Genomic DNA, 14,245 nt, shown 5'->3' with positions numbered 1-14,245 from the left:
GTTGTGCTCCAGGAAAAGACTGAAGTGCCATACGGCCATTACGAGCGGATCCTGTGATTCTGGAAATGGACAATTTTCGGATAGTGGAAATGGCCGATGAGCTTGCTACGTCGAAAATCAACATCGAAACATGAGTTCATTCTTTTCGAGGCAGTACATATCGTTTGCTGGATGCTTCACAGACTCCAGGCTCGGCTGTCGACAGCACCAGTATAGTCAAGTGAAAAGGAATCGAAGGGAGAGATAACGTCGGCTGTTTTGCATTCGAACAGTGCACTTCGTGTGATACTATCCAGGTGAGCGACCGCCACCTCGTAGTAGCCTGATAGAGCAAGTTCCAAACCAGCTGGAGATTCACCATCGTCGCCATTGAAATCGACGAGACACGACAACCCCCGGCTCAACTGCTGTACTCTCAAAGCTGTGGCGTATCCCCCAGTGTGTCCATTGGTGATCGACCATGACTACCAGTTGCCTGTCGCCATAGCGGAGAGAGCAGAGATATGAGAGATCAAAAGAACGCTGTCGACATGTCAGCTACACCCTCGCATGACAATATAGTACTAGATGCATCGACGTGGTAAAGTCCAGCTGTGGCTTCAGCTATAGATTTGGTGACAGCTCCTGCTTGAGAGAAAGAGACTAATGACTGTGCCACATCCAAGCGAAGAGCGTTCCCATGTAGCGTCCGAAGGCCCAAAGCCCTCCATTAATCCGGCGGACTTCGATGAGCCTTCAAGGCGCCATCAGCAGTCAAGCTCTCAAGCCTAGGACTCTTCGGCAGAGGCCAGCTGACTGTTGCTATGGGCTGCGGTTGTTGGTCCCCGTGGATGTGTCATGTGTGCGTCAATGCTGCTGGTGGCTACAAAGTGACAGGAGGATCCGGGCACATTGGTGGATATTGCCTTGTGGAGTCTTGGTCCATTYTGCCATCCCTCGATGACAATCGCTATCACCAATGCATCCCAGTTTCTGAACTTTCCATACATGGCATTAACTCTTCTCAGTGTGAGTGTCCGCGTTTTGGACTATTCCTCGTTCACCCATCCTTTTTTGTTGTTGCCAAACAGGCTGCACCAATGGAGCACTCCTCCACAACAATCACCTTGATCTTCGTTGTCCATTATCCAGCTCCCGTCGTCGATCTCGCTGCCTCGCCATGCGAGACCTAGATTTTATTCCATGTTCAGCAGCGCTTTCCTTCCTCGTGGCTGGACCATCTTCGGATGCCGCACTCCACGCCAGGCTTCCAGTGTTCGACTGATGCCATATGCTTCATTGCGTGCTCCAAGACCCTTCACACAACCGGAATCAATGTTGCGGTTTTAGCGCTGCTTGATTACATTACTATGTTGGAATGGGGTGGAGGTCGGGACTTCTTCCTCACTCAATTGAGTCATGCTATCGATGGTAAGCGTCCACACGTATGCTCCCCGCATTCAATGACGGGCGTCATTTTCGTTAACCTTGATACCCGATACTATACATGTCGGCCGGCGATAAGAGATTCTTCAGCTGGCTTGTGGTTGGATGGTAAAGTCGAGTTGGCTTGGCTCAAGTTGTCTTTCGGCCGGGTTGATGAGGTAGTGATGGTGTCTGGCCTACTCATGTGCGCCGATGATACTTTACCTTGTGGACCAGGTACGGGCGCTTGGGTATGACGGGTAGTCATGTCAGAGGCACTATGGCAAGCGTTGTGTTAAGCGCGGCGGTCGTCAACACAAGAATACCCTTTGACTCTTTTACGGTATAAACCTTTGCTCGCCAGTACTCTGCCGATCCTGTTCCGGCTGAGACTTCTTTGATATTTTCGTCTTCGGACCGCCGCGCGCCACGTTTGATGTTCCGCCCTCTTTCTTGCGGCTGCTTTACGATTGCGCCGCCTGGGCGGGAACGGGGATGCGAATCTGTGTACGGGCTGGCCGCTTGAATGAGGCATGCTGCTGTTTCCGATTTCAGATATGTTACTTCGCGCTTTCTGATAGCACTTTGCAAAGCGATCTTCATAATGGTGACCGAGCAGTAGTCTTTTCCCTCTTCAGGTTGTCAATGTGTCGTTCCAGGTCGCTTCGCGTGCAAAGCCCTGGTATGAATTCAACGTTAGCAGAATCAGAACAGGCCGTACAAGCAGCAGATCGCTCCATTATCTAGGCGACAGCTTCTTGGTGGCTCTTTGATAATATACTTAATGTATCTACCTACAAAAATGTCCGGCAAGTTGCTCACCACCTAGATATCGGCGGGAGCATCAGCGCTCACTACATCAACCCTAACCCTAACATTGAACTCCAGTAAAGCGATCCGACTCGGATTGACACCAACCCGTCACCGAAGCCATGCATCGCGTCAAGATACAACAGCGTCCGTCCACTATTAGCTTCCGTCCAAAAGCACAATCGTTCCTTCTGAAATATCACCGAGCAGACTCATGCATCTACATGCAAGGGTAGGTCCTACCCTAACCCTAAAGCGGTCGGAGTGAGAGAACTGGAGGAAGATGTTGGAGCAGCACCACCGCAGACACATCCTTTCGAGTAGCAAATTTGAAGATCCATCCTTTGCGCTATTCTGTGTCCATGTCAAGTTCGAGCCGAATCATGAGGTTTTGTTAACTCCACCACCGGCAGTCACCTGGCTGGAAAGGTGCGTCGAAACAGCCTTAGTGGCGCGGTTGAAGCGGTAGCACAAGTGATGCGTGAACTGCTCCATCTGATCAGCCTCGAAGGAAATGTCGTCCTTGATAACCACGTAGTGGGCTGGACGTGCGGTTCCTTGGAGGCCTTGATGGGCCTGGAGGTAGAACTCGCGCAGGATCTTGTGGGTAATTGGTCGACGACGGTGCCTGGAACTGGGTTCCAAGAGCCCTTGTCGCGTTGGGGGTTGTAATCAGCGTCCTCTGGCTTAGTCGGGTATGGAGAGCTGAAACACGCGTTGGGTCTTCTGATAAAGCACAAAGTCAAGGAAAATAGGGCAGCACGATACTTTCCACGAGGTCTGTGGCCCCGAGTCGTCTGACAATGTGCAACGGCGAGATACGACAGCGGTTCCGTCTGCATTATCAAATGACCACTGCACCCACTAGATCAAAGGCGGCGAGCATGACGGAGTGTTCGCATGTATCATCATTCGGCYCCTTCCACTCTGTTCTAGCTCCACTTTGGCTACAAGGCCGGACTTCATCTTGGCCGTAGTGGGAGTCTGCGTCTGTGCCACCAGAGTCCCCAGTCCCAAGTCAAGACTGTCACTCGAGGCCCACATTACACCAGAAGAAAGAGATCCCACTGAAAAGGCGAGTGATTAGCGCACGAATCTTTGGCTCGGAGATTGCGTTGCATAGCAAACAGTCCACAGTCGAGAGTCTGGCGCATCTGCAGCCGCCTTTGCCTTAGCTTGTTGATGAGCTGACGATGTTTTCGCTGTCGTGGTTGATTAGTTTCGATTTAGTAGCAGCGGCCGCTTTTGTATGTATCAATCGCTGCTGCTACCACACGAATCTCCCCCTCTTTCTTCGCCTGCCTCTCTGCAGCTACCTACACCGTCACTACCTTTAGCCGGAAGCTTACTGATCAGCGCGAACAATCCCTCCTCAATAGTGACATGAACGCGGAGTTTCTTGATAGTCTCCAGCTTCTTTGGTCCAGCATCCTCGCCGAGTACCACAAAACTGTTGTTCTTCGAGTGTGCTCTTACAGCGTGACCATCATACTGCTTGACTAGAGCCTGGCCCTGCTCCCGACCAAGCGGTGGACTAGAAGCTAGCAGCCGAGCTAGCGAAGACCCCGAAGACGAGGCTACAGTAACAGCCATGGAATGTATCCGATCGAATGCACTGCATGATGCCAACGGTCCTCGCAAGCATCGATGTCCGCACAGGCAGGATATGGGAATTTCAGAACTTAACGACCATCGTTGGCTCCGTTACGTTCGGACATTCTCGTCGTGGGTGGTCATGGCGGAAGTGAGAGAGTCGGTGAAGTGTGGCGGGAGAGTGCCAAAGAAGTGGTGGAGAATGTAGTTGTCTGAGTACTGTGGCCATTGGTGGTCAGTCTGATCTTCCAGAAAGATGAGCTCGAATGACTCAAGCTTGCTGGAACGAGATGTGAACGCACTGATGAGGTGGCGATCGAGCGACTCCATCCAGTCTTGGGACTGCATCTTGATGCTGCTGCAACGAGATGTAAACGCACTGATGAGGTGACGATCGAGCGACTCCATNGACTCCATCCAGTCTTGGGACTGCATCTTGATGCTGCTGCAACGAGATGTAAACGCACTGATGAGGTGACGATCGAGCGACTCCATCCAGTCTTGTGACTGCATCTTGATGTTGACGGTGCGGATAGACTTGAGAGTCTCACGGCCGATGATGAAGTGACGATCGAGCGACTCAATCCAGTCTTGGGACTGCATCTTGATGTTGACGGGGTGGATAGACTTGAGAGTCTCGCGGTCGACGACTCTGCAGAGCTTTGGAGTCTCTACCGGCTTAATGTCGTGGGCGCCGGGGATGTCGAACCTCAGGACGTGCTTGCAGTCGTCCGGCACTTCCATCGTATCAGCGGAACATTTCTTGTTCATGAGCAGAACGGCTGGAGTGGTCAGAAGTGGATACGGGAAGCTGTTCTTGCAGTCGCCGAGCACTTGTATCGTCTTGGCCAAAGATCTGTTAACCACAAGCATGATGACTGGGGTGTTCAGAAGTCAGTCCGGTAACTCTTGTTGCGCGTTCGAAGCCGACCATCGACTACTCGCATACTAAGGTAGCGTCAGAGATGTTGAATAACGAACTGCTGTATTGCGCGCTTGTACTTTGCCCCATTTTCCTCTGGTGTTCGCTCCGTATCTGGCCGCTTATCTATACTATTGCCCGTTTGGCCATATGCCGATTCAAAGATTCGAAGGTATGTGTAGATTGCAGAGATTTGCTGCATTTGACGCATTCGAGGACGGGGCTGGACGCTTCTCCGCGGGTGGTGGCTCGTCGAGCCGCGCAMTTGTATGATGTCGACTTCCAATGTGYAGTGGTTTCGAGAAGGCGTCTAACTGCCATCATTCGCGAGCAAGTGGGCTGTGTTACTCGCTTGGCAAATTTACGTGCGAGGGCCATGGAGAATGTAAATTGTTCGGGCTTGCCGGCCCGAGCAATGACTTTGACCGCGCCCGCGGACGGGGAGCCACGACCACCAAAATGAGCATTGTTGTGGAGAGCTTTCATCTTCATTTGTCGTTCTACTTGACAAGACAAAGCCATTACAATGGAAGATTGCCACCCAATCTTCCATTGAAATGGTTCTGGTGGCTATCTCAATATGCACCATGCAGCTTGTCGAGCAACAGCCCCACCTTCGTCCGGTCGCATCTTTTGCAGTTTACCAGGTGTAAGTAAGTCATAGCAGATTTCGGAGCGCAGCTATATCTCGTACTTCAGTCCCTGCTCTGACAGCTCATTCCGTGTCAACCCACCTCAGCCTGATCTCAATACTTCCCCGGAAAGCGATGACAATTGAGTCGATAATGCGACGGAGTGCATCCGAGAGTGATATGCAGCGACACCAGAGATCACATTAGTTGCCGAGATAATCAAAGTGACGCTCGATAGCAAAGGGTTTATTTTATGCCATCATAATTCAACGACTCAGTGAAGAGGCATTAGCAATACAATAATTGTCTCGCTGGCAGAAGTTCGAGAGGTGAGGTTCCATTTAACATCTTCGTCATTTTGATTGGTGAACTATTTCTTCGGAGCGCCTCTTGGCGATGACCTAATTCACACCTTGCACCTCTGCCCGCGCAAATTCGCTTGCCTTCTATCTCGATCCCATTACCGGATCTGCTGAGAGTCAGAACACGCTATCGCTACACCTGCTCGCCAAGCCCGCCGCTCATCATGTACTCGTCCTTGACCGAGACCACGACCTGATTGTTCTCGTTGCCGACATCGTCAACCACCACGGGCTCGCTCGGGTTGACGAACCAAACGCCACCCTCCGTCACGAACTTGAACTGATACGTGCCTGGAGGCTCAACGAGCGCCTTGGTGGACTTGGTCTCGCCCGCCGTATCACCGAACTCCTGCTCCATCAACACGGGCTCCCACGCCTGACCTGCATTCAAGAAGTTGCCAGCCAGGTAGAGCTTCTCGGTCGACACGATTGATACCGTAAATGGGACTCCCGCGACGTCAGTTGTGCGAATGAAGTCCTCAACGCCTCCGTGGACGGTCTCTGCAATGACCTCGGGAATGGTTGCGATGACGTTGCGGTTGGCTTGAAGGGTAGAAGGGCCCACAGACTCAGGTGGCGACGATGGAATATCTGCCGGGTCGGTTGGAGGGAGCTCGCGCGAGGCGAGAACAATCTGCTGTTGTGGAGGTTTCTGCAAACCCCAATTTCCGTCTAGCAGGGTAGCCATGCGCGAAGACGAGGGTGGGGTAACGTCCTTTGCCTTGTCAAGCGCCTTCTTCTCGTTGATGACCTCGCGATCCGCCTCGGTGTCGGGGGGAGGAGCCTCACNGGTAACGTCCTTTGCCTTGTCAAGCGCCTTCTTCTCGTTGATGACCTCGCGATCCGCCTCGGTGTCGGGGGGAGGAGCCTCACGCGATTTGCGGGAAAGCTTCCGGTGTGGAGCCTGCTGGAGAGACGAGGGTGGGGTAACGTCCTTTGCCTTGTCAAGCGCCTTCTTCTTGTTGACGACCTCGCGATCCGCCTTGGTGTTGGGGGGAGGAGCCTTACGCGGCATGCGGGCAAGCTGCTGGTGTGGACCGCGCTGGAGGGACGAAGGCGGAATAACTTCATGTTCCTTGTAAAGCGCCTCCATCTCTTCGATGACATTGCGATCCCACCTGTTATCGACGAGAATCGTAACGTCGCACGGGACGCCGTCGCGTCCGATCGTCGCATCTAGCATCATCGTTCTCGCGGCCTTGTCCGAACCGTGGATAGAGTCTGGGACTTTGGCAATAAGGATCTTGGTGGCGGTGGGCAGATTGATACTGCCGATGGCGGGAGTCGCCACCAGGAAGAGCATGTTAGATGTGGGATCGTTGAACTTGTCAAGTCCACTGCCACCACGCCACTGTAGGCCAGCAGCAGCAGCATCCGAGTCGATTGTACCACTGTGCCACTTGCCGACCATGCTGGTAGCATCCTCCTCCGTGACTCCATCCCCCTGTTGCAAGAATTTGGTGAGAGCAGAGTGGATCGTATCCACCATGTGGACGCGGCTGACGGCGATGAGGCAACGGCCTGGGTTTTCATCTTTCTCGGCATCGCCAGTGAAGAAAGTCTCCTTGATGTATGTGCAGATGCGGTCCAGGAGTGCATTGAGCTCCTTGGTTGAACCCTCCTTGGGTGAGTGGGATGTGTACTTGATGAAGGTTTGGCGGTTGTTGACTGTGCGAGAACCACCTACGAGCTCGCGGGGGGCAGCAGTGTCCTCCAGGCCCATCAGTGCCCGCAACTCCTCCTCGACCTTCTGGGATGGACTGCCATGGCTGACCTTGACAATTACCTGGACATCCAAATTCTTGTCTCTCGCCTGGTTGACGGCGGCGAGGATGCCGTCCTTGACGTGATCATCATGCTTGCAATCGAGCGCAATTATGCCCCCGGATGTACTGAACTCACCGCCTCGGTGAAGTGAAGGGATTTGATGGCCCTCGTCACCGAGCACACGGTCACCATTAAGAATGGCCACAATGCGGAGCTGGCGAGTATCAAGCTCCTGGCGCTGGAATTTGGTCTTAAACATGCCAGCGGTGGTGATGAGGATGTGCTGGGCGTCGATGTCGCCTGGGCCATCGCGAGACCGGTCCGATTTACCGTGCCACAGACCAACGAAGATGTTCGTGCCTGACAAAAAATCGCGCGCCCACGCGAACAGCCTGTCAGCGGCTTCCCATGTATCGGTCACGGCGATAGCCAGAGTTGGGTGGACCATGCGGCCAGTGATTGGAGGGAGGGTGTCGACGATCGGTTTGATCGTGAGCAGCATGTGGATGATGACGGCGAGGGAAGCGCCGTTGTCGCTCGGGGTGCGAATCAGAACATTCTCGTCGCCTGCGGCGACAATGGAGTTGCCGCTGTTGATGTTCAGCTTCTCGAGAATCTCCTCTTGAAACGGGCGCGCCTGAGGGAGCGCGGCCTCGACGTTGCGGAGGATGGTGTCATTCATGCTGGTCGGCCATGGGACACTGCCTGGAATGCGCTGGCTGCGCATCCGCTCCTTCGCGACACGTGCGGTGCCAGGACGCGGGATGGCATTCGTGAAGGAGTTCTCGCCGAAGACGTCGCTCAGGTCGTCCACCTCAGCCATTTGCGATGATAGTGTCGAGTAGAAGAGAGATGATAACGGAGATGCACGCTGTGAGGAACAGTGTGATGCTGATGAAGTCGACGTTCAAGTTCAGCGGTTGGTGCAGCAAAGCAAGAAGATGAAAGAAAAGCAAACAACAGTGCCCGTGAGCTCCCCCGCGACACGCTAGTGCGCGGATGCTCCCGGTTTCGAGCAGCGACTAGGTACCTTCCCATACATGGCGCACAACCCGACATCACATTTCCATCTGCTGTCCTCCAGCAGACATCTCCGTTTCAGTTGTTGCTTGCATGTCGTCCGCCAAAAAGGTTGAGATTGCTCCTCTGAGCGATCGCAACTTCCTAACTGTGAAGCGCAGCGCCCATATGCTCGCTCGATGCATGAAATACGTGCCCGGTAAGTAGCTTTGCTGCCTTGAGCGAGGATCTCGCTAACTCCAGAGGTACAGCTGGTGATGGGTGCATCTCATACGCACCAGATGCCCCTCCACCGATATTTATCGCCATTGACTTGGAGATGAAGGAACAGACCACCATCATCACAGAGGTCGGCATCTCGAGACTAGACCCCCTTATCATTGAACCTTCTGCCAACTACCCGGAGCTCTGGTCCGGCCATATGGAAACATTCCACGTGCGTGTGCGCGAACACATGGGATACGTTCCATATTATACTGGGAGAAAGGGTACAAAGACGACCGGAGCGAAGCACAAGAAAGCAAGGAAGATACCTTTTGCTCATGGAGGTTTGCAGCATGAAGTCGTGATCAACTWTGGCCACATTGCTGACCCGCATATTGCGCAGGAAGCAGGCTTGTCTCCATGCCTGATCTCGGTCGAGATGTTGTGCGCACCATCAAGCAGGGTACGGACGGCCGGCGGTACATCCTCGTCTTTCATGGCGGCCGCAGTGATGTTGTGGCGATGGAAGCCATGGGTCTGGATTTGACAAAAGAGTACGCATGTGTTCTGTGTGCTGGGTATTACACGCTGACAACCGCAGGATCAACGTGATCGATTGTATCGAAACTCAATTCCTCTCACTGGCCCGCTCGCGGGAACCGTTCAGCATATCCAAGGTAACTGGGCCGAAGTCGAAGCCAAAGTATCATCTCTCTGAGCCACGATCACTGGGAAAGGAACTCGGAGTGTGGGTTGGTCAAGATTACGACATGTCATTGCTTCACAACGCTGGAAACGACGCGGAATACACGATGAAGTTGTTCCTTGGTATTTGTTTGTCGCCGCTGGTGGGTGGAAGGGATGTGGATGATAACGCCGCCATTTGGGATGTGGGTGAGGGTGACGACTGGGACGGGTGGATGCTTTCCAAGTTCAGGTCCACAGGGAGCGTCTCGCTACCTGGCCAGACAGAGACGGCATAGCATTGCGTCGACGTCGAGGGAAATATAGGAACAAGAAATTGAAATGTGGATGTGACGGATCTGAACAGAGTATCAAACAGCACTGCAACGATCATCCGAGGGAGCATGCCAAGTTCCTCTGCTCAGTTCAAATCTTGTCGACATCGAATGTGCTCAGCAATTCCAGTCTGCGATGAACGCCGACTTTGACATATCAAGCTCCATCAGCATTCCCTTGCCCCTTCCATTTTGTCCTCTGCTGGCCAGGTACACTATTTCGCAACATCCCCTTCAACGCAGATGTTGCTATGTAGACACAGCGAGCGACAATGACTGACCCATCAAGCTGCCGTATCAACGCGCGGCGGTGGTACAGCTACCTAGACCAAATTGTCTGGCGTTCGGACGTCGTATCCAGCCGCGATAGATAGAATCTTCGCCTGAAATCTTCGGTCTTGGATATTCATGCCCTGAAACCTGGCTGGCACGCCTGCCTGGACGTAACATTGGTGATTTACCTACCTATTGATGGACTCTTGTGGGACATGACCTCTCGCTCCGCACGAATCAGTCCCGCTACATGATGCGCTTGCCAATTTTCTCTGTCTTGTCCATCGCCGCCCATTGTACACATTCCTTTATTGGTGAGTGTGTCAATGTACGAAGAGCATACTCGTTCATTGTCGCTGCTGTATCATCAGACCGTTCCATCCCGTAGTCTTCATCGGTTCAATGGTCTTGTCGTAACCGAGAGCGCCGTCTGCACCGCTCCACCTCCAACCTGGTCGCGAGCTGCAGCACGGGTGGGATGGATGTTACGTTGGATGATGAGTCTCCGTTTCCTTGTTTCCACTTTGCGATTATTCCATACCGCGAATCAATGCAAGGTGTCATACTCCTGACGACGTCTTAAAATAACGGTAATTGAGGCCAGAGTTTAGACTCCGTCGTCTACTTGCAACAAGGTGACATGKAAAGTTGATGACATTCCAACTCTCATTATGCAACGCATATACAACGGAAATAGACGGCTGGTGTGGTCCTGGTGATGTATTCCAGGTAGCACATGGCCAGCTCGAACGAGTGCGGCACTGTGGAAGGAAACATGTCGGATCCCAGTCTGGAAGCAACCGTAGCCTGGACGATGAGCGATGAAGTACGACTGGGCATGATCAGCAAACCGTGGGCTGAGAGAGACATGTTGGAGCGAGTCGATGAGCCGGTCATAGCTGGCATGTTCAGTGGATTACCACGCCCACTGCGCACGTGGAGAGTCTCGTCTTGCGCAGCGTTGTCAGTCGGGGTGAATAAGACGTGCAATGGCGGAATCGAACTCGCCGCGATGGCGTCGATCCTCAGAGGCTGCATGCTCACGAATGATGAATTGGCATCATTGTTAACACTTCGCTTCAATGGCTGACTCTGCGTTTGGTGACACCTTCGCCCAGCTGGGCCGGTTGAGCGATCGCTGCCGCTGCCAAATGTATGCGCCCATGCTGGCGTTGAGTTTTGATTTTGGCGAGTGATACGTTATGTTGCGAAGATCTGGTCGTGTTGTTGGCGTCGCCTTCCATCTTCCTGGCTGTGTTGCCGGACACAGCATCGGCATAAGATGGCATCGGTCGATCGGGCGAGAAATTTCTCTGGGATCAATCAAGTTCGTAGATGAGCAACAAAGTTGCTGTTCAGTAGTAATATTCCTGCATCATGCTTCTTGTTCCTTGAATCGTATACTTTTGCCCCCATTCCAAGCAGACATTCGGGCTCCTAAAACTCGGCTCTGTTTTCACTCGGGGTATACTGCGGCCCCCGTTTCAGTGAAACCGCTCTTCCTTCCCCCTGTCGTCGCCCTTCTGATCTGGATGTTGCTCAACTGACAGACAACCACCATAGTGGCGGTTGACGCAGCGGTGCCTGTTATCGCCTTTCGACGACCATTACGCGTAGACGGCATCCTGCAGAGCTCCTCGTTCATCACAAAAAGCCCTTCAGCATGTCTCACTCGGACTTCAGTGTGTTCGTCGAACAGCGCAATCACAGCGCTGGGATGGGCGCTATCAAGTACTATGTCGTGCATCCACAAACCCTGCAGCCTCCTTCTCGCTCGCTATATCGTCGTCGCTGGAAAACAGATCGCGGTGCGGATCGTCGTCCTCTTTGTTCTTTTTATTTATTGGTAGTAAGGGATCATGCTCAATGACGACGACTTCCGATCCAGGTTTACTTTTCCTCTTCAATCGTAACTACCGTCCTATATCCGGTAGAGTGGGAAGTAGTGCCGCGGTCGCTACATCCGAGGAAATATGATCGTCCTCAGTCGCATGCTCTCTACAATTTATAGTCTTAAGAAGCTTGGAATGAGGTCGTGAGAGGTACATTCTATCGCTTCGCGTCATTGACCAGGCCATGTATTCACATGACGCGAACCACATCCAGGAAGGGCGAGCCATCTTCTCGTATACGCGACCTGTGCCGCAGCTGAAGTTGATGTCGGGCTCTCCGTTTGCACTCATCATGCACTCCGCCATACCGAGTCCAGCAAAGTATCATCCACGTCAACTGTTCCCCCTTCCACACTGAGTCGGGTATCCAAAGTTTTGCAGCGTCTTGGCACCGGGGACGATTAGTGAAGATACTCGATGTTCCTGGTCGTAATCCCGGCCATGGCAGATGACCAACCTAGCTCTGCATCTGCCTCTTTTCGTTCAATTCCATCCGTGTTCTTCTCGTCACTTGTCTTGTTGAAGTGTTGTTCACATGATGCATTTGTCATCCGGGTGATCATCGGTCCAACAGTTTCAGGGTTTGCCGCCCTCAGAAACTGAGAAGAAAACGCGCTTCTTCCTTTTCCTTCTCCGACAAACAAACGCACAACTCCTYGTTGTGCGACATCTCGTGYACTCTCAGCTGGCAAGCATCATGGCGGCGCCGCGGGTTCCGCCGCGGATTCCGAATATCCTCGACATTATCGAAAAATACTCAACTATTTCGGACCAGAGTGCAGTCACCAGAGCACTCAACATCGCTGAGATATGCGACCGCATTGTCAGCTGCGTGGCGAACAGCCTGAGGCCTCCTCCGCTAGCCGATGGCTCATATCCCGACGGCAACACGCGGGACGCGTCCAATCTTGAAACAGGTCCTGTCGCCAGACGCCGCATCCAGCTCGCAAACACCCGCGACGCCGTGAATCTCTCATTGGTCTGCAAGGAATTTCGCGAGCGCGTCTTGTACGACAWCGCGCCATACTACCACGTGCGCCTCACCATGGGTGTCTCGCCTTCGCGAACTCCAGTAGGTACCTGGAAGTGGCTGGTCTACCGATGTGATGCCCTCACCAAGTACAACGGTTGGGTGGACATGTCGGCACAAAAGCTTTCAAGTGATCTTCTCGACATCATTGTCAAGGATCAGTCCATCCCGGTCAAGCGGGAGAAAGCCCTCACTCTGTTGGGGCCCGCCAACTCTGCATTTGGAGCTCTCGTGTTGAGTCAGGCAGCAAGCTTGAAAGCGGATACTGGCAGAATCTCTGCTTCCGCGCGCGAATTGTTTGACAGAATGTCTACAATCACCTACCTGCCTCTCATTCTTCTCGATTGTATTACAAAGTTCACCTTGGATGTTGAACCATATGAGCTTCTCGCCCGTGGAGCATCGCTGGATGTACTCGACACCCCCTTCCAAGTCAGGGACGACCAGCCTGAGATGACGTTTCTTCAGCTCTTCCGCGAGGTTCTCAATCGACTGTGCACCCATTCGCTTCGCGAGCTCGTCGTTACTGGATTCAACCGGGATGTTGTGGAGATGCTACTTCCACTCCCATCTACAACCTATGCAAACGCCCAGTTCCGGGCGCTCATACTCCCAGTCACGTCGCTTACCATCTCGGACACTCTCGGCGAAACCATTCGAGGGTTCGGCGGCATCGCCACGCTGACGATCACCCGGAAAGACCCAAGAGGGCCCAATTGCTTCTGGCTCCGCGACCAGCAAAACATGAGGAAGGATACGGTCACCAGCTTCACGCACACCTGCTCGAACTGGGACGAATCTCTCATGATTGACGTAACGAGGGTTTTCCCAAACCTGAAGCATCTTCGTGCGAAAGGGAAGACTTCTAAATTTGACAGACCAGGTAATATCGAGTGGCTCCGCCTTCTCGATCCACTTTCTGGTCATCAGGGAATCAGCCAAGGCCTCGTGACGCTGGAGGTTCCGCGGTCAGCCGAACATGTCATGGGCGTCGCTCTGGACTCGGTGGATGGTAAATGCACGGAGAAGCTCGCCAGATGGGCTGCGTCCCACTTCCTCGACAGATTTTCATTTCCTGCAATCGAAACCTTCTGGTACCTCGGTCGCAAGATGACATTCGATCCAGTTACGGGAGATATGGTGGGTGATTTCAATGGCGTCGAGCGTAGCTTGTCTTCTCCACGATGGGAGTATGAGGAAGTCCTTTCTCTTTGGACTGCCATGAACGCTTGCTCCCCGGACCCAGACCCAACCATCACCGGTGTGTGGGGCCCATATGACTGAGCACACATCTGTGAGGTCGCAGTGAGTTAGGTC

At 53.2% G+C, this 14,245-nt stretch overlaps 4 protein-coding genes; 2 read left to right on the top strand and 2 right to left on the bottom strand.

Moving 5' to 3' along the window:
- Window positions 1–3,918: 3,918 nt before the first annotated feature.
- RCC_07620 (uncharacterized protein) lies at window positions 3,919–4,680 on the bottom strand (the record flags this gene model as incomplete). The annotated part of the gene is made up of 1 exon (XM_023772876.1): window positions 3,919–4,680. One exon carries the CDS (start codon window positions 4,678–4,680, stop codon window positions 3,919–3,921), a length of 762 nt encoding a protein of 253 aa, XP_023628644.1.
- A 1,176-nt stretch (window positions 4,681–5,856) lies between these two features.
- Window positions 5,857–8,313, bottom strand: RCC_07619 (uncharacterized protein; the record flags this gene model as incomplete). XM_023772875.1 has 2 exons in its annotated part: window positions 5,857–6,507; window positions 6,592–8,313. 2 exons carry the CDS (start codon window positions 8,311–8,313, stop codon window positions 5,857–5,859), a joined length of 2,373 nt encoding a protein of 790 aa, XP_023628643.1.
- Window positions 8,314–8,603: 290 nt separating this feature from the next.
- On the top strand, window positions 8,604–9,697 carry RCC_07618 (uncharacterized protein; the record flags this gene model as incomplete). XM_023772874.1 has 4 exons in its annotated part: window positions 8,604–8,709; window positions 8,762–9,058; window positions 9,118–9,268; window positions 9,316–9,697. 4 exons carry the CDS (start codon window positions 8,604–8,606, stop codon window positions 9,695–9,697), a joined length of 936 nt encoding a protein of 311 aa, XP_023628642.1.
- Window positions 9,698–12,595: 2,898 nt separating this feature from the next.
- RCC_07617 (uncharacterized protein) lies at window positions 12,596–14,212 on the top strand (the record flags this gene model as incomplete). The annotated part of the gene is made up of 1 exon (XM_023772873.1): window positions 12,596–14,212. One exon carries the CDS (start codon window positions 12,596–12,598, stop codon window positions 14,210–14,212), a length of 1,617 nt encoding a protein of 538 aa, XP_023628641.1.
- Window positions 14,213–14,245: the final 33 nt, after the last annotated feature.

The sequence above is a fragment of the Ramularia collo-cygni genome (genome assembly GCF_900074925.1).
Source record: "Ramularia collo-cygni strain URUG2 genome assembly, contig: RCC_scaffold12, whole genome shotgun sequence".
Lineage (NCBI taxonomy): Eukaryota > Fungi > Ascomycota > Dothideomycetes > Mycosphaerellales > Mycosphaerellaceae > Ramularia > Ramularia collo-cygni.
This window is presented reverse-complemented; position numbering and strand designations above follow the sequence as displayed.